This window comes from Aulonocara sp. 'chitande type north' Nkhata Bay, linkage group LG20, assembly GCF_057382095.1.
Source record: "Aulonocara sp. 'chitande type north' Nkhata Bay isolate Kocher_YH1m ecotype deep benthic linkage group LG20, A_spYH_male_GT1.1, whole genome shotgun sequence".
Taxonomy (NCBI): domain Eukaryota; kingdom Metazoa; phylum Chordata; class Actinopteri; order Cichliformes; family Cichlidae; genus Aulonocara; species Aulonocara sp. 'chitande type north' Nkhata Bay.
This window is the reverse complement of record NC_141363.1, coordinates 26,706,659-26,727,046: the sequence shown is the minus strand read 5'-3', so window position 1 is coordinate 26,727,046 and position 20,388 is coordinate 26,706,659. Positions and strand designations below refer to the sequence as shown.

Here is a 20,388-nt window from a genome sequence, read left to right as displayed (position 1 = left end):
GAGTAAATACTCAAAAAAAAATGTGTAAATTAAATTTAGGGCATCTTACAGACATGGATTCAATGCTTTTAAGACCTTAAGAATTACAGACAGACTGGAGAGCAGATTCACCAACAGGTGGTGCTATGACAGCACAAATGAAAAACTGGGACAATGCTTGCATAACAGCAAGAGTTATAAGATGTTCACTAGAGAAAGAGGGGAGGAAGGAGTGAGACGGGAAAGAAATGGGTGAGGAGGAGGAGAAGGGAGCCAGGCAGAGGAGGCCCACGTGTCTCCGCCTGCCTGCCAGGCTCGCTATGAATGGGCCTTCACATGGATCCAGGCTGACAGTGAACACTGGCTCTGCTGGATACGAATACAAACTGAAGGCCTGCACATGAGCCTACAGTTACTGCTCGTACAGCATTTTGTTTTCTATAATGTAAACCAAATATCTTTGGGGTTTACACAAGTCAGGAGAAAGATAAGATTAATGGTGACCAATTACAAATTAGAAACATTTCCAAGTTTCCACTCACATCTGGTCTGACTCCCAGTGAAGACTAAAGTGCAGTTTCGCCACTTGTGCGTTTTCCCTTGGGTTCATTTCATTATTAAAGGTGTGAGAGGTGCATTTAAGTCGACCCTTATGTACCAACCATGACTCAGTCGTTTCCCCTCACACTTCAGCTACAGCATTAGTTAACTTAATTCTGGTATTAGCTCCCTGAAGTTAAGATAAGACATTTCTGAAAGCTGCACGGTCAAAGTGGTGCATCTTGGTTTCAAAACCAGCACATCCTTTACATCTGTGAGGCTGACTAACACAAGGACAGTGAGCTTTTTCAACCCCAAAGGAGCTGGTTGGCTCCTCCTTCCTAAGGAGGGACGGACACTGAAAGACAGCCGTCACGGCTGATTAGGGATAAACATCAGGATAGTCATGGCTCATCAATAGGGAACCTAAGGTGACTCCACAGCTTCCCAACCAGACATTTATCACAACGTGTTCCACAGCAATATTTTTGAAATCCTGCAGTCATCAATAAATAATTTGTAATCATGTCCAACAATAAGCTCCAAGAGGACAGAGAGAGGAGGACAAAAATAGAGTCTTTAAATATTCATGATTTTAGAAGACTCAAAGACTCAAGTGCACTTAGCCAGCAGCCATTTCCATTTCACTCGGCCTGGGTCCTTCACGTAGACCACGGTGGCTTTGCCCTTCAAACTGGGCAGAAGGCCACAAAGACCGAGGGCGCTCTGGCTGCACGAGCACTTACTCATGCACCGTCTAAATACCTCTGTCTCGGACAGCTCGCTTCTGTGTTGTGTCTGTCCCCGACTGAGGGTCTGACCGGCTGGCACAAAGCCCAAGCTGGGCAGGCTGCCATGTTCAGGGTGGTGGGTTTCCACGTTCGAGTCAAACGGGTAAAGTCGTGCTGTGCTTAAAACAAAGACTTGTGCCTGCTGTCAGAGCTTGTTGGAGCTTCACGGTAAACTGAAGTGAAACTGCACAAAGACAGGAATAAGTACAAACCCTCAGCACACAGGCTGCACATAAACAACTCCTGACAGTGTTTGCTGGCAAAGCACAGAGAGCAGTGTTCTCAGATATTATATAAATGATCCCTTCTCCCCCTCCTTCATTTGCTCCCTTTCTCCCTGTGACACCACAAAGACTTGTCCTCATCTCCACTCTGACACAGCATCCACAAGCAGAGAGCAGTCAGGTGTGCAAGCATCTAATTTTAGCACCGACCCTTCTGCTTCAGTCCAGGACTAGATTTATTTAAATAAAAGCATCCCAATAACAGAGGGCTAGCATGTCTTAATTTCATTTGTTTCATTAAACAACGACTGATCAGACTCCGTGGCAAAAAGAAAACTGCAGAAGAAACAGCTGATTGGATTTGCCCCAACAGTTCTACTGCATCACATTTCTCCACCAGCCACATTACTCACAAATCAACGTCCCTCCATCTGGCCTGCATTAAATGAATCCTTTTTTTTTAAAATAAATAAATTGTTTTAAAGCTCAGTATGACCATCACATTCAAAACATCTACAACAACTTGATTCAGGCAGAAGAAGAACTGAGGAGTTGCTCCAAAGCTCACTATAAGCTAAATCGGTTTTATTTATGACACTGACTCATGCAAAACTACTCTAGGCCAAAGCTAAAAATATACAGACAATCTGGCAATGAAACTGCCGTTTCAGTGCATATTTTATCACTCATTGTTCAATGCTCATCCGAAGCCACAGCACAGCAGGGTTTGTAACAGAAAAACACTCATTTTCTAACACTGGAAGCCAATATGAATGAATGCAAGAGAAAAACAAAACAAATTGCCAGCAGTGTCAACAGGAATAAAAATGGACAATAAAACATTGTTTGTGTTTGGTGACCAAAAGTGAACTTCAAACTCTTTTTGCTCTAAAACATCAAGACACTAAAGAGCCTCTGCTCTTAGTGCAGCACAATAAGCACCAATTCCCACTCATCCCTTCTTCAGACACAGGCTCTTTTTCCTCCTACTGACTCAGAAAAGTCCTTAGATCACAAGATAAGTCAGAAAGAGACGTCCTGTATCCGTGCGCCTACTCATCATGAGGTTTGTGACCGGAATTACACACGGGCCACATAAAAAGCCCCCTTTCCCCACCCCGCCACCTAAAATCCTGGAATTCCTGACGACAAAGTTAGCGAACGTGTTTTTGCTTGCAGCTCCGCTACACGTCTAAAGCTGTAAGGATTACAAAAATCAGGATCAATAATCCTCTTGCCTGGGTTTCCCAAACTGCTTCTGCCAAACAATTGTATGCAAACTTTTCCTGTATTAATATATGCATTTGTTGTTTTTATAAAAATCAGATGGCTTTCTTTAAAGGGACCCAATTCTACAGCTCTACAAAGAGCACTTCTTCATAGAAACAGATGCTTCTGCGTGAACCTCACGGTATTCTTTTATGAGAGAATACTGATACACAGAATGAGAACACAAAAACTAAGGCTCTGTAAGCATCGTGTTTGATTTCCCTTCATCCTCTCAAATTTTCATTTTGTGCAGAGTTTTATCTGAAGCCTTTCATATCGTTTAATACATGAGGTCTGTAACCTCAGTAACAGTTCCAGTTGAAAAACAACTTTACAACAAGAACTCATCGTGCACATCGCCACTTATAACAGTTCCTCCCAGAAAGACAACTTTTCTGCTTTCTTAACTAGCCTTTAATTCCATGCTCTACTTTCTTTAAAGCACCAGGCAAAAGAAATCATGTATGAGAAAGTACAAACCTTGGGAAAGATGTGGGTTGAACTTTTAAGCATTTAACAAAAGAACAGGATCCCATTTAGACTGAGTCAATCAGACATAAAGAGCTGGTGTACACAGGGCTATTGACATTGCTCAAACAGCCAAATCTCCCAAAGCTACTGCTAAATCAATGCAAATCTGTTTACTGCATTTACAAAGAGGGTATTTCGTGTGGTTTCTGGGAAGAAAAAACCCCAAAACAAACCCCACACACACACACATTAGTGGGGTTCAATGTCAGGAAAGATTATTTCACAGCTATGATTAAAGATGTTTTGACTAAGTCTATCTGACCTTCACACTAAAAATGCCCTCAAAGCATCACATAGCGAGTGTGAACACCAGGAAGAGCGGGGGTTATTAGCAATGTTTTCATGAGTAAAACTAATCATGGCTCTCTGAAATCTTTATTCCTGACAAGGGAAATATGGAAAGTTTTACAAAAGATTTAAAAACAAAACAAACAAACAAACAAAAAAAAAAACCTCTTCACTCACGACCGCGAAAGTCACATTCATCTCGTCTGGGACCTTCGATCACGTTTTCCTTTCGGCTGAAGGAACAAAACTGAGTTTGGGTAAAAACTGACCCTTTTAAAACAAACCGAGATGGACCAGATTTCAGTGTGAGCAGGGTGCCAAGTTCAACCCACTTATTTTACATGCTCTTATTTATATAACTGCTAGAGACAAGTTTCAATAAAAATTATATCCCAATAAGAGGTTTAATGAAAAACCTATAGCGTCATTCACTGAGAGAGGACAGTCCAGCTCAAGCTTCCAGCTCAGTGACCACATGACCTCTCCTAACCTAAGTACACTACAGTGTTTGGGTGTGGTCTATGGCCAAAAACAGCTCTACTGGTGTAACATACAAACTAGTGAGGAGTCAGTGGTTAAATGGCAGTTTCTGGGTCAAATAATGATCTTTGTGAGAAGATTCTCAAAGATATGAAGTCATTTGTACTACTTTGTTGTTGGTATGTTTAAAATGCACCAATAGTACATCAAGTAAACCCAAAGATGTTTAACCAGAGCTGAAGAATGACCTGTAATTGCATTCAGAGTTTCCCGTCTCTGGATTAATTGCCCCTTGTTGTACATGGACTGACTGTTTTTTGCATGTGTAAATCTAAGCCTGGAAAAAAAAACATTACATCAGACAGTTTAATACAAAACAAACCCGTTTTAACCAATGCCTGGCCTTTTGCCATCATTCTGTCAGCAGCTGTGACCTTTTTATGCACCACATGGTGTGACTTTGAAAGCAGTAGGGCAGAATGCAAGTGAAACTCACCTGCATTTTGCCTAATGCTTTAATACAGCTGCTCCTTTTACACCATGTTAAACCGATCTGCTGCTGGAACACAGCAAAAAATGACTATTCTTTTGTTTTAATGCATCTGATCCTGAGTTATACACTTGCTGGTACACAACATTACATTACATACACTAATTCTTCATTTTTCGTAAACACTAAGTCTTGGATCCTGTTCCCTGTTAAACACAAATATTCCAACACTTTTGGCTAAACTTGTGGCCGGCTGCTGAAATATTACTTTCTACTGCCAAATGACAACTTTGAGGGAATCACTTAGAATATGTTGGTGGTTTTAATTTCAGTACGTGATGCTTGACTCGTCTTTGGTTTCTGGTTAAAAGGGAAGTTTGCGGGTGTTAAATAGTCTCCCTTTATGATTGTCTCACTCTTACCTACGTACAAAACATCCTGCGCATTTATTTGTTCACACTGTTACTCAGCTTTCAGTGACGTTGTGCATGACTCGTGTGTGGTGTGGTTTTTCCCCTCCTCCTTTTGTGGAAGCCGGTGTGTGTACGTGCCTTGCCTCATGTGTAAACCAGTCGGTGAGTAAAATGGTTGCGGTAACCTAAACCTACAGTCTTTCAGCTCCTCTCATTTAGTACAACGACTCCAGGAACTGGTGATCTGTGAATTGTGAAGCAAGAAAGGAGGAACATTTCAATATTTGGGGGAATACATTTCACCAGCTGGCTCCTGTTGTGCAATTTCACTCCTCCCATCATTTCCTCCCTCGGTAGTTTTATAAAAGTCTTAACCTGCAGAAAGAGAGTGCAGACTGGCACACAGCTCAGCAATATGAAGTACTAACGAACACAGACTGTGTGTGTGTGTGTGTGTGTGTGTGTGTGTGTGTGTGTGTGTGTGTGTGTGTGTGTGTATGTGTGTGAGAGAGTGAATACACTTAGGTCCTTCTTTATCTGTCTCTCCGACTTTGTCTTTAGAAGAAAAGCAAAGAAATTCGATCTGAAAATCCCGCCCAACCTGAAAATCCACTTCTGTCTTTTTGTAAATATGTCTCAACAATCTCATGTATATGTAATTAAGCCCAAGGGGAGGCTGCTTTCCAATGAGCAGACTCATAGTTTAGTCGTGTTTGTACAAGGACTTTTTTCACAGGATAGCAGGAAACAGCCCATTAAAGATGCATTTACTGGAAATACTCTGAGTGCTTTAAATGATGAAGATGCCTGGACAGAACATGCAGCAGGACTTGCTAGTAGTAAACCTGGACCTAGTATGTTAAAGATCAGACAATCTGATCACATCTGACAATCGTGTTCTTACATGCGTGACAGTCGAGGAAGTCCTAGAAAGCAGCTCTGCAGATTTCCCTTTCTGCCAGGCCTGATGGGACATTGTTCTTACCCTACCCTCTAGTCCTGACAACTTCAGGATACCTAAATTTAAAGCTCTATTCCCAGCAGTGACAGAGGTGCCTAACTAGAAGAGACAGAAGACACTACCAGAAATAACACTGCTGTAACGTCCATCTTTTCAGATTTACAAAGACTTGTGAAGTTCAAGGTGATTCCTCTGCAGCCAAAAACAAATCTCGAACTGCTCAGCAGTATGGGTGGCACATTCATTTCAAACACACATGTATCTAAACATGCAATTAGCAAAATCTCTCCAAGCAGCACTGAGCTATAAGAATACACAGCTTAGAGGCAGCTTGAGATGACTATTCTGATGACCAGATTTGTTCCCTGATTATTCAACAAGCACAAACTTGATTTTTGTACAAAGTGTTGAGTTTAGCAAGCAACGAGCCACCAAGACATCTAGCCAGTGTCGATACTCAGTGCATGTTCATGTTAACGTCAAGTAAAGCTGCGTTTCTGGGTTTATTTTAGAAATTAGTTCTTTTCAACTAAAGTAGTGAGTTTGTGCAGATGAGCCTCATACATGCCAACTGAACCTTTGTCAGCTTTAGGAAATGCAGCTGAAGAGTTAAACGTACTTTTCATATCACTAGTTAGCGTCACTGATGGCCTTAAGACATCTCAGCCAGAATTAGACCCCAAATAAGATAAACAAACACCACATTAACATCTGGGCAATCCAGTGGAGAGCGCCAACTCCAGCCATTGTCATCAACACGTACTTATAACCCAAATGAGGTCACGTGATGCAAGGGGTACTTCCGTGTGCATGTTACTGCTTTTTCCAGCTTAAGTGGAAGTTTCACCAATACACAGCCCACAGAAGATTTTTATAAGCCAGAATTTGGAAAATCCTGGCTTTATGTTGGAGTCAAGTGTTAAAATCGATGGTATTATCCTGATTTTTAAAAAGCTATACGAGTGTCACCTTTGAAACTCCCATTTCAAAAGTGCACTTTCACAGCCTCATGAAAGAGTCAGTTAAAACTTTGCAATGAAAAATTTCAGATATGTTGAAATACACGTAGATTTCTTTTGTATTATGAGCTGTTCAGTTCATTTTATTTACACTAAGCTTATGTATCGCCCATTGTAATCCCTACGTTTACCCAGTAAACCACAGCATGAACCCTTATGAGAGAGGTGAATTCAGTCATTAATACAATGTGTTCTTTTTCCATTAGGTTTTGAATGGGTTACAGTAGAACAAACATCTGCTGGATTTCCTTTTTCTTTTAAATGCAAAGGCACCCATTGAGTGCTCAGTGAGGGCTATTCAAGCTGTGAATGACTCAGAGTTTGAGTGGTAACGGATGGAGAGCATGTTTACTTTGGGCGAAAGACAGAGGCAGAACCAAGAAAGCGCCAATAAATGTTTAAACCAACAATGACAGATTAAATAAAAATAAAGTGCTCCAATAATTCTGTTTCACTGCCAGCATCCCTTGCTCTGCCTCAAAGCCAGGACACTACAGGGTCATCCAGATGAAGCCCCATTAGAGCCAAGTTATATAGGTCTATCTTAATAAACTATGTAATTAAATGTTGACTGCAAATTGTAGTCAACTTGACATATTGGTTTGACTATCTCAGTCTGCCTGCCATCAGATATGAAGTCTTTCAGGAAACTAAAACCTCAGCTGCAGTTTTGTTCTTCTGTCAGGTAGTGACAGACTTTTCCTGGTAGCTGAAATGAGTGACTTGTTCCAACGGTGGAATGGCATAAAAAGGGGGAAAGGGGAAGCCCCGTTTTTGAGGCCGTGCTGCATGCATATTAGGTTAATGGCTCATAATTAAAGGATAATAGGAAGTACATCAAATGTTTAAAATGATAAACTCTAAACTAGAATGAAAGATTTAACTGAGCTCCAGGACATGAGTTCAAATCATATCTGATTAGCACCATTTCTGCTGTTTACACAAAAACATAACATTTGCACCTGATACAAGGACGTGTTTCTATAAACACAAAGCAATCCAGTCTTTGCAACACCAGGTGTGGAGGTGTGTTGTATATTAGTGTAGCATCCTCGAGTAACACTTCAGGAAGCTACAGCCAGTGGCGTGTCTAGAAAATTTTTGTTGGGGGGGCCAGGTAGGGGCACAGATTTGGAGAAGGGTGGCAGATTTAATTGGCAGATAATGTTTAAAAAAAAAAATTCTACCAACCCTTAACCATAATTCAATAACCCTATAAACCTAATAACCAAATGCACTTTTAACTCTTATTAGAATGAGATTTTAACCACTACAGTGCAAAGTTTTTAGATACTGCGTTGATAAAGTACAAGAGATACAATCAGTGCTTTGTCAGTGTTTACTCAGCATTCAAGGACAGCAATATTTGCATAGTATTTTTACTGACATATACTGCACATATGTTTTGGGCAAAAACATTTTTGAAAATTAAAATACGAACATCTGTAACAAACAATTGACAAATTAGCCAGTTCCAATGTAAAACTTTATCTGCCTGTTTAAAAAAAGAAGATAATCTTCTCACAAACTGGTGTTTGATTTTGAAACAGGAAAAAAGTGGGGAAACAACTGAAAAGACTAACATTTGAATAAAACCTGAAAGCAAGTAAATACTTTCTATGCTGCCTTATGGTAAACTTTGGTAATATTGATGTATAAAGAACAACACTGGCTGATGATAAAATACAGTCAGCTGGCATGGTGACACTGCCAGTATTAACCTGCAGGGCTGGACTGGGACAAAAAAAATTGGGCATTTTTACTACAGACCGACCCACCAGGTATTAAAGCCATAAAGACTTTGACTGAAAACAAACCCTGTTGTGACAGTGATGTACAGTCTTGTTGGTATATGTATGATTTCTATACATTTTACGTCAGATAAAAACTTTGGTTGTAAGATTTAGATAATTATTTAATAAAAACTAGGTATTTTAAATGAGAATAAGAAAGAAAAGTATTTCTTTGTGCCCACCTTTCCCTGTTAATGCCCTACCTGGCCCCCTGGAAAAACTTTGCTAGACCCGCCCCTGCACAGTTACCAGCTGTCAGCTACATAAAAAAAGGATCCTGGTGTTATTTGTCTCTCAGAAACAGTTCATAACTTCCCTTCAACTCATTCATGTCACCTAAAAGGTAAACCTGTTTCTCCATCACCTGTTCAGCTCTGATGATTCAGTAAGGACATCTCCTGGTTTCATCTTCATGTTTCCCTCTCACCACATATCTAAACAGACATCATGACCAGCAGCTTTACAGCTGTGGCTCCAGCAAACATCAGCTGATACTAGAAATTAATATTAAATACATTCTAACAACAGCTGATCAAGCTTAAACGTGCTGCTGTTGTTTAGCGCGACGTCTGCTGGTTTCCTCTTTCTGGCGCAAAGTGGGCGATAAACAAGAGAGAAAAGCTGATCAGCTGATCATTGATCAGTTTCATGATTGAAGTAGCAACAGGAGAGGGAGGGGGAGAGAATGAGAGAAGAAGAGGCAGCTGTGCAGCATAAAGACAGAATAAATCCAGCTTTGTGTCTTTTTCCATTCTAGCTAAAGTCCGGGACAAACTGCGTCTCTTCTCAGCTCAATACGAAACGTGTAATATTTTCTCTGAATGAGGGACCATTCCATTTTTTTAAGGAGCCGTTGGCAACTCTACTAACTAACCTTATGAATAAAATAAAGTTCACTATCAGTAACATCATAGCACCCACCCAGCTGTATAAAAACTCCGTCAAACTGGCTAGAACGCAGTATGAGTTATTGCAACTGACAGTAAAAAGTCAGCAACATGAAAATAAACTCCACCTAAACTTGGTTTATATCTGACCCAGATAGACTGCAGCTCATAACTTCTTACCTGAAGTTCAGTTCACCTGACACTCGGACTGGTGGCTGCTTCGGGGCTCTCCTCCTGCCTCCCCTTCCCTCATCCACCTGTTGCCTCTGTGGAAGCCCCGTCATAGCCACCACCAAACAACGGAGTTATTTCTACACATCGACCTGCATCTGGCCAATCCACCACCTCTCATTGTTCATGCCGTTACAAAAAAAATAAAAAATAAGTCAAATAATCCCGATGGCCAGTCCAGCTATGTTAACCTGCAACCAAATCTGCAGCTCCATACAGCAATGTTACGACTTAGATTACATCTTATAACTCATAACTCTTATGTTAGCTGCCCTCAGTAGCATACTGTCTGAAATATTCCACAGCTGCAATAATTCTTTAAGTGTTATTTTTTTCCTTGGTATTCTAATTTCACCGAAGTTTACTAAACTCAACAAACTTAATATTACTGACCGGGACATTTATTCTGTCTTCATTTTCTTTCACCGAAAAATTGTTTCCTGCAGTGCCATCTTTTGCGCTTGGCTCTCCTACCTTTGCTAACGTGATGCGCATAGCGCAGAAGCGATGCTGCATTCACTTACACTCGGATATCTGAGCGTCACCGTGAAAACATAATCGGACATTTGATATTTGATTGAATTTTATTGTTTTGCCTTTGGGGTGGCACCTGGGGTGGCCAGTCTGGTTTGGGGGGTGGCCTGTGCCCCCCCAGGCCACCCCGCTGGACACGCCATTGGCTACAGCTGAACATAACTAAAGCATACAGGAAGACTTTTTCTTGCAGCAGGTTATTAAAAGTAAGCGCTCAGTGTTTCGGAAGCTGTGCAGTAAGTTTGGCTGACTGGGTTTATCACAGAAGTCATTCCTCTAACGTCTTTGACCATGACCATTATATTAGGAGTGGTTCTGTAAGGAAGAATGGAAGGAATGTCCAAAATGTGGATTTAATGCTCATGACTATCAATTAAGGTGATAATTGATTGAACAAAAATCAATTTAGTAGTTTTTGATTCTAAAATTAAAATTACAACCTTAGTTTCAGCTTCTTATCTTAAAGCGTTAACAACACTTTTCTGCTTAATTCTGGTTTAGTGGCCACAATAAAAAGGTCTAAAAACAAACATCTTTGTGCATTTGTATAACACCTGACAACAAACCAATTTAAAAATAAATAAATAAAATTCTTAAGGACACGTCAAGGTTTTAGTTGTTGATGTTGACGGCTGGTCACTCACCTCCTGCATACATGACAGCCAGCATGATGGAGGAGATCCAGGACACTTGACTTGGTGTGGCATCAAAGATGACCTCAATGTCTTTGAAGAACACAGTGATGGATTTGGGGAAGGCGTAGGAGAAGCCAATGGAGATGAAGGCCCCCAACACCACCACCCAACCCCAGCCACCCTCAGGAGGGGTGTACCCTACTGGCCCGCCCACTGCTGCAGGCATATCTGCTCACGACAACTGGGATGACGATGGAAATTGTGTTTAAGGCTGTTCCTGGAGGACAGCGGAGCGTCACAGGATTAGAGGATGCAGCACAAACTGGAAGTAGAAGCTGTACCTGTGAAGGAAGCGAAGAGCAGGGAGTGTGTTAAAATCCAGAAAGATTGTGCAACAAGGTGATTGCGATACAGAAAATTCCTCAGAATTTATCTAAATTACTCCCACTTACAAGGCACCAAATCAAAGTACAGTCTTCATAATACTAGACCTGTCATACTAATACAAAGACATTTACTATTTTTAAAACTTTTAATATTCTGACAAATCTCAGGTGATCTGGTCTTCCTCAAAAGGAATTAAAAGTCACCAAGGATACTGCAACCACACGTGTATGCAGGGTCGTCCCCCAAAGGTGGATTTCTCAGCCAGGAAAAACCCTGCTCGTCATAGCAGGAAGAGTGCTGGTGTGACTAACAACACATCTTAGCTGAGTTGTGCCAGTAAGACACAAAAGTGCCGCAGGGGTGTATGATGCTAGAAACCTGCAACTGAAGCTTCAGAATGAAAATTAATACTCTAAGGCCAAGGGACTCGCAAGCCAGTCGACTGACAGCCTAATGGACAGATGGATAGATCAGGGGACATCATGCCAAAGCCACCACCCTTTTGAAGCCCCGATATATGACATTCTCAATTCCCAAAGAACACCTGCCAACGTTTTATTCTTTCTCAGCCATCGTTTTAATTGGGTACAAAGGTAAACGCCAAATGTCTTCATACATGTTGCCATTTGGTGACCTGGTGAATTACTTTATCGATATAAAATTCCACAGCATTATAAACGTTGGCACCATTGGGTCTGATGAAACGCCAACAGCTCAGCTGGCAATCATTAGTCATGTCGAAATTCAAGACCTGAAGGACCATTGATCAACTGGTGAAAACCAAGTTTTAAAAAAACAATGAACAAGGCCAGGGTGTGGCGTACTCCGTTTTATTGTTATCTAAGATAAGATGGCGTAAGTAGTTAGCTTTGGCCTGTTCTTTGTTGGTCTCCCTACAGTCAGAGTTTATGTTTTGCACAGAAATTAAGAAGAGAGGTTCAATCTATTCCCTGCTCCATGATGTAAATTAGCCTTTCTAGGTGAAGTGCTTAATGTCCACTTGCACAGACAGCAAGCAGGAATCATGAAGCTCTTATCTTATTTCTCTTCTGATGAAACTCAATTGCCCGGTAACTGTGCCATTTAAAACATTCCTGTTCGTGTTCAGTTCTTGAGAAACACTCCTCCCTTTGAAATGGAAGAAATCGGAAACGTAACAACCTTTATTTAAAAATTAAAAAAAAAAAAAAAAGTTGTTGCATCAGACTCATTTCATGGCAGAGAAAGCCAAACACAGAAGCTATTTAGTGAACTGAGTGTAAAAAAAAAATAAAAAAAATAACCAGCAGCCCCAAAAGAATTACTGTTCGCTTCAATCACATCTCAAAACCTGCTCGTCCAAAGCAGCTTGCAACCCAGATAGCTGTCATGTTTCCTGTTAAACTCACTGTAAGGTTTTCATTAAGTGTTTGGCACATTTACAGCTGGAAATTCCTGATCTGCTTCTATGAATGCAACCATCTAAATGTCCCCTTTCCAATTTAGGTCACACACAGACAACTGAGCTATTTATAGCTGGCTCTGACATCATCTCTGCTACTGTTTGGTTTTGCTTTACCTTAAATGGACTTTAGAACACACCTTTATTAACCAAAAATAGACTGAAGGGACACTATAGCTCTATACTGATGCTATTTAAAGCAGAGTCATAGAGAAGCTCCCACTCAAATCACTTAAACCAATTTTTAGTGCACTGAATAAGAGGACTGTGTTCTGGGAAACTTCAAGAGCATCCAGCCAGTCTTTCAGTAAGAAATGAACAGCCAGGAGTGAAGTTCTCCAACACAGCATTTAGCCTTGATCATGTTGTAAACAACCATGCTCCACCAATCATTACAGATGTAGAGTGACTGGTTAACCCAGCCCCATGCTCACACCACATCCCCACAGCTCTCACTGTTCACTCTTCTCTCACATGCTGAAACTTGTGCAGCCATTACCTCTGCCTGTGTTGGACAGAAGGGAACTAAGTTACTAGGCTAAAGACTGCATCAGCCAAATTTAAAGCACAGACTCGTGTCATTTGAACTTTGAACACATGTTCACCACAACACATACATACACACGAACATGACTGCTTGCAGCTCTGATTGTTAATCAAATCTAAGACCACAGACTGAAGTATTAAAGCCCTGAATCTGGTTGTTTTGCTTTTTTTTTTTGCTTATTTGGCTTTTATAATGAGCTTTCAGTTTCTCCAAGGTCCATCAGTCAAACAATGCTGTTTGGTCTGGGTCTAAACAGAGCGCGTTGTGTGTGACGTCTTCTTTTGCGCATGCGGCCGCTTTGAGGGTTCACACTAGAGCGCGTTTGCTGTTGCATTTTATTTGTAGAGTGAACAAGCAGACAAAAAAAAGAAAAAAAAAAGAAAGAATCAGATTTGATCAAAAAATTGGAATTGAGCATTAAGACCTGCAGTATGAACGTAGCCTAAATCTTGTCCTAAAGTTCATGCCTCTTGTATTGGTAGTCTAAGGCTCCATAAGCTCAGAGTTCAGACCCTATGAAGGACTGATTAAGGCATATTGAATCACTCCTAACTGTTACTTTCACTGCAATTTATTCCTAGATTTTAACTTGTATTTTTTATAAAAGTCGGGTTTTGTCATTTTGGAGCTTATGAGCCAGATCATTTCCATAAAATCGGGCTGGGATTCACAAAAGGCCCTGGGTAAAGATGTACCAATTTATGGGTAAACCTACTCACTTCAGTGTTCATGTTGCCATTACTTTCCTCTAACCCAGGGGTAGGCAACTCCAGGCCTCGAGTGCCAGTGTCCTGGAGGTTTTAGATTTGTCCATGATCCATCACAGCTGATTTAAAGGGCTAAGTGACGCCTCAGCATTTCTTGAAGCTCTCCAGAGGCCTGGTAATGAACTAATCATTTGATTCAGGTGTGTTAACCCAGGGTGCAATCTAAAACCTGCAGGACACCGGCACTCGAGGCCTGGAGTTGCCTACCCCTGCTCTAACCTAATTACAATGTACCAAGAGCTGCTGCTGTCATATGGGAAAGTGGCAGCTAGTGGCAATTCACCCTCACTACTCCAACTAGTACAACCTGTGGTTGAGGGAGTTGATAAAATTGAAAGGAGCAGACGTACGACAATTCCCATCAAGAGAGAAAGCCGGTGAGAACCTTGTTCACATTCAGCACACAGAGTGAATAAAAGACAATTATCAGCCTGCATCATAGTAATGTGACTCAGTCTTTGTTCTTCAAAATTCAACTGCTTTAGAGCCACTTTAACGACTGACAACATTTAACAGCAATAGGCTAGTAATTAGCCAACTACGCAAATGTAACAGAGCTCTGCAGTAGGGCTGCCACAAACGATTATTTTGATAGTCGACTAGTCACCGATTATTTTTGTGATTAGTCGACTAATCAGATCATGCATCCATTGGATGTACAACTTATTGCACCAGCAGCATCTGCTCTTATATAACTATCATTAGCACAAACACCTTTAAGTGTTTAAGGTGCTAACTAAAAATAAAGACAAGATGATAGTTTATTACATTTTAATGAAATCTGCAGATTGTTTCGGTGAGGTTTAATAAACTCCTTGCTATCTAAAATATAACAGGACACCGGAGTAAACTCTCGAGCATCTCACACTTCTGATAATCAGCCGTCTGCTTGACATTTATTCAGCTGTGTAAAAACTTTAATCTCAGCCAAACCGATTTACTCAGGAACAAATAAAATACTAAAAAAAAGCCGAACAATAACATTTTTAAGTTATCTAAGTGACTTATATATCATGTTTAACCTGAGTAGCGAAAGACGGCGGTGGGTTTGAAAACGATTTGCCCAGAGTCCGGTGTTCTCACGGCTCTAGTGAGCCTTGCCCCCGGCTAGCCATCGAGCTAGTGGGTAACAGACGTCTCCGAAAACGTCAGAGCGCTTTTGAAAATATGTGGTGTCTTGATAAACTGAGCAGATATTTGAGGTTTACACAGCTACATTCCCGCCTGAAAATATGCTAAACGTTTATTTTGTGACCCAGAAAGAGTAATAAGAGTAATATTAAAACTAACTAGCTGCCGCCATTGTTGGAAACTGAGCTGGGCTGCGCTATGAATTCTGGGACACTGCTTCTTCTTCTTCGGGGTTTAACGGCAGCTGGCATCCTTGTACATGCAGTGCTGCCATCTTCTGTTTCAGTCCGTTATTACACCCTTAAATCCTGCTACTTATTCCTGCGTCTTTTGGGATCTTACAAAGCTTCAAACGAGGCGTCGACTATTAAATCAGTCGTCGACGATTTTGATAGTCGACGTAATCGTGACTAGTCGACTAATCGTGGCAGCCCTACTCTGCAGTACAAGATTTCTTCCTGTTTAAAAAAAAAAAAAGTTTTTCCTTCCCACTGTCACCAAGTGCTGGCTCAAAACACGTTTAATTGTTTGGCTTTTCTCTGTATTATTGTAAGGTCCATCTTACAATATAAATCACCTTGAATCAGAATACTTCATTAATTCCTAAGGAAATTAGGAAGAGACTGCTATTGTGTAAATAAAGTTGAATTTTGTTTTGCTACCTATGAAGTGCACTTATGACAGATAATTGGGCCCACTGCCTTTGAAATACAGCAGGCCTTCTATGCAAAGTCATTGCTTATAGGAAAAGATTTTGCTGCAGGTATTCAAGTTCCAGCTGGGCTTCAAGTCCACTGGCGAGAACCCTGCGCTTATGAATAAACACGCGAGCTGGTTGCCGATACACGTGTATAGCAAGTATGCTTCAGCACCATTTCAAGTATTCAAGCACCCAGGAGGAAGACCAGCAGGTAGGTTGAGAGAGCTTACCACATCCCAGTTGGTCTGCACTTTGCAGAGTGCCAACACGCGGTGTATTTCATCATATGGGTTTAACAGACCTATTGTGTTACTACTCATACTAAAAGTGGTCTGTGCAATGAGCATGTGTCACCATTCCTGAAAAGGAAGGGATGACACTGAGGTCATCTCCATCCAGTTTTACCTGCATAAAAATAATGTGACCTTTTGAGATATTATATGGCTAGACATGACCTCCACGTGCGCCATTATGCAGACACATGGGAGTTTCTGAAACTCAGCGGGACTCTAGACTGAGTCATGATGTACCAAGACAGTTCAGTTCTCTCAATATTTAGGCCACAAGGGTTGAAGCAATGTTGCAAAAACATCAGTGGATTTACAGCTAATTATGGGAAGTTTCTGACAATTTTAAAAGCAATTACTGAGACAGGCTTGTTAAACGGTGAAGAGCAAACAAGGCAGTTCTACTTCCTCTTTACATGCCTGTTCTGACGGTTTCAGACTCCTGACATTAACAACTACAGAGCTGCCAAACACACACAGCTGAGACCTCAACATGAACCCTAATGGCCATTAAATAACATTTACTCCAAGCTGGCTGGTCTACACTGCATGCCTGGTCGGATCTTCTGTCGTAGACTTTGGTTCTCTCTCTCTCTCTCTCTCACACACACACACACACACACACACACACACACACACACACACACACACACACACACACACACACACACACACACTTTCAGAGTATCTCCGTGTACTTGTATTTATTCATTAGAAAACATTCAATTTTGAAGGAGGTCCAGATTAGGCCAACTAAATGTCAGTAGCTCAGATACTTTGGCTCTGGCCTTTAATGTATCATGACCTTCAAGAAAGCCAACTGTAAGTCATCCAGGGGCCACAAAGTAAGCCTGGCAACAGCAGTCAGGTCTTCATGTTGCTCAAGGAGTTGTTACCCAAGTCCACTTTCAGTGACCTCACCATGCAGAGTTCTCACATGCTTGTGCAAACACTTGCACTGTACCGCAAGTCAAAGTCAACCTTTGATGTGCTGCACTTAAGTGCAATTTCATAAGGGAAAAAAGCCTAAATGTAATGTTCCAATCACCATAACAAAAAACAAAAAGAAAAAAAGGGGGGCATAAAAGTCCCATCAATTGTTACTGAGTCAGCGATAAGCTAAGCAGTGGGGTCCTGACATGAGTTGCACCACTGCCTTCCTGTGCTGAGGAGGAATGTGATGACACTGCACCCAATCTTCCTTTATTACTGACAAATCAAACTGCACTGTGTGCATTTTAAGTGTCCCCCACCACCCAGAGTTTCCTCTTCACTCCAACTTGTGGATGTTTCTATTTGAGGCTGATGAAATAGTCCCATCAGGCTCATTTATGATCCTCATCATTTACAGGAAAATGTGACACTAACTGCTAGACCGAGAGCAAACATCGCAAAGAAAGCTAAAAGGAAAGGGTCAGCAGTTTGATGGATGTTTGAAATGGACTTAACCACCAACTGTGGTCAAGATGACATCTGATGAAAAGCTCCACAGACGCCGCGCTTCCTTTCTGCCGCTCACTCACCATTAGGGCTGCCACGATTTGTCGACTAGTCACGATTACGTCGACTATCAAAATCGTCGACGACTGATTTAATAGTCGACGCGTCGTTTGAAACTTTGTACGATCACAAAAGACGCAGGAATAAGTGGCAGGATTTAAGAGTGTAATAACGGACTGAAACAGAAGATGGCAGCATTGCATGTACAAGGATGTCAGCTACCGTTAAACCCCGAAGAAGAAGAAGAAGAAGCAGCTGTGTCCCAGAATTCATAGCGCGGCCCAGCGCAGTTTCCAACAATGGCGGCAGCTAGTTAGTTTTAATGTTACTCTTATTATTCTTTCTGGGTCACAAAATAAACGTTTAACATATTTTCAGGCGAGAATGTAGCTGTGTAAACTTCAAATATCTGCTCAGTTTATCAGGACACCACATATTTTCAAAAGCGCTCCGACGTTTTCGGAGACATCTGTTACCCGCTAGCTCGTTAGCGAGCCGGGGGCTAGGCTCACTAGCGCTGTGAGAACACCGGACTCCCCGCAAATCGTTTTCAAACCCACCGCTGTCTTTCGCTACTCAGGTTAAATATATATGAGTCACTTAGATAACTTAAAATATTATTGTTTGGCTTTTTTTTTTAGTATTTTATTTGTTCCTGAGTAAATCAGTTTGTCTGAGATTAAAGTTATAGTTTTTACACAGCTGAATAAACGTCAAGCAGACAGCTGATTATCAGAAGTGTGAGATGCTCCAGAATATACTCCAATGTCCTGTTATATTCTAGATAGCAAGGAGTTTATTAAACTTCACCGAAACAATCTGCAAATTTCATTAAAATTTAATAAACTATCATCTTGTCTTTATTTTTAGTTAGCACAGACCTTAAACACTTAAAGCTGTAAGCTAATGATAGTTATATAAGAGCAGATGCTGCTGGTGCAATAAGCTGTAGTTTTACGTCTAATGGATGATGATCTGATTAGTCGACTAATCGCAAAAATAATCGGTGACTAGTCGACTATCAAAATAATCGTTTGTGGCAGCCCTACTCACCATGTTCCTTTACACTTGTTGGGAAGGTTTTACTACACTTAAACATAATGAGTTCTTGGAAGACTAGCCTCTTTTTAAGTACATATTTCCTTCCCTCTCGCTTATGAATTAAAATCCAGTAGAGTTCATTTAACGCTGAAATGTCATTAAAACACTGACAGATGCCAAAAGTCAGGGTCTTAAAACTGATCGGGATCTGTGAATCTTTATTATACCTATGAGTAAATCAATACTTACACAATGCGTTGATTTTTCTATTCACGGAAACAAAGTGAAATAGTTGCACAGCTGCAATTTGATAACTGGAAAAACAGATCAAAACACAGGATGTTACAATAAGCCATGTTCCCTTTTTTAATGCCTTCAAGCATGAATGAAAGCTGTCGCAGATCAGGAGAGCAATATCTGCAATTCAGTCTTTGGTAACTGAAGCTAATAAAAAGAAGCTTTTTAAAGCAAGTTAATCTGTATTTTGTTCTTTGTACTGTACATAGCCTTGCGTGACCGTGGGTTACCTTATGTACTTGGGACAGAAAGGTCATCAGAGGCCAGATCTGGCTTGAACACGCCAGCTTCTCAATTACACTTGGAAAGGGAACAGCTTATAACAACATATAATGTTTCTTTCTGCATACTGGATCCCATTTTAGCACCATACTAACCATACCAAGACTAAGACACATTACTTTCAATTTCTCCAGGAAATGTGACATTTTCTGAACAGTGATGCTCTGTAGACCAACAGCAAGCTAAGCAAACTTTGAATAATTTGGTCCATGCAAAACAGTTGCCCCATTACAAACTTTGTTCGTATCATATACAAATAGCCTTGACTGTTACTAGCCTTAATTGTAGTAATCAACCTCATTACTGCTCTGTGTCTTCAGAGTGTTTGATATGGGTGTAAACTTCCTGACAGGAAACTAAAAAGAACGTGTTTTTTAAACTACCCCTTTTTCATTAGTAGTATAGTATAGTAGGGCTGCACGGTTTGCATAAAATGAGAATCACGATTTTTTGGCTTAGAATTGAGATCACGATTCTCACGATTTTCCTTTCCAGTATAAATATTTATTGCACTTATTAACTGCACATCAACTTCGTAACAGTTGAGACTGAACATAAAAACAATAAATAAACATAAAAACAACAAATGTCTCACGTTTTGTTGTTGCCGTAAAATGTTGTACTGCTTGAAATTCCGTCTCCACCGTTGCTCGACGCTGCGTGTATAGAGCAGGTAGTGCAACAATAGTTGCGGGGCGGCACTGTGTAGCGTTTGTCTAGGGTGTTGATCATTCTCCTAAATCCCTCGTTTTGCACAGTGTTGATGGGAGCCATATCTTTGGTCAGGTGATAAGTGATAGCCTCCGTAATTTCTTTGTGCCTGCGGGAGTTCGACGTGTATAGGGAAGCGCTGTATAAGGTTCCCGTTATTGATGTTTGGGTGGTTGACCGGGACGGATTTTCTCCTGTCACTTTCTCGTCATCCCTGACGTGCTCTCCGTTG

The 20,388-nt window shown here is 41.0% G+C and overlaps 1 protein-coding gene across 1 annotated transcript in view; it reads right to left on the bottom strand.

Annotated features, from left to right (window-relative positions):
- LOC147305772 (monocarboxylate transporter 1-like) overlaps positions 1–20,388 on the bottom strand; it is a 32,184-nt gene that overhangs the window by 3,591 nt on the left and 8,205 nt on the right. The window contains exon 2 of the mRNA XM_086278697.1: positions 11,075–11,406. Within this exon, the coding sequence (XP_086134823.1) occupies positions 11,075–11,291 (217 nt within the window). The 5' untranslated portion in view covers positions 11,292–11,406. The remainder of the gene's footprint in view (positions 1–11,074; positions 11,407–20,388) is intronic.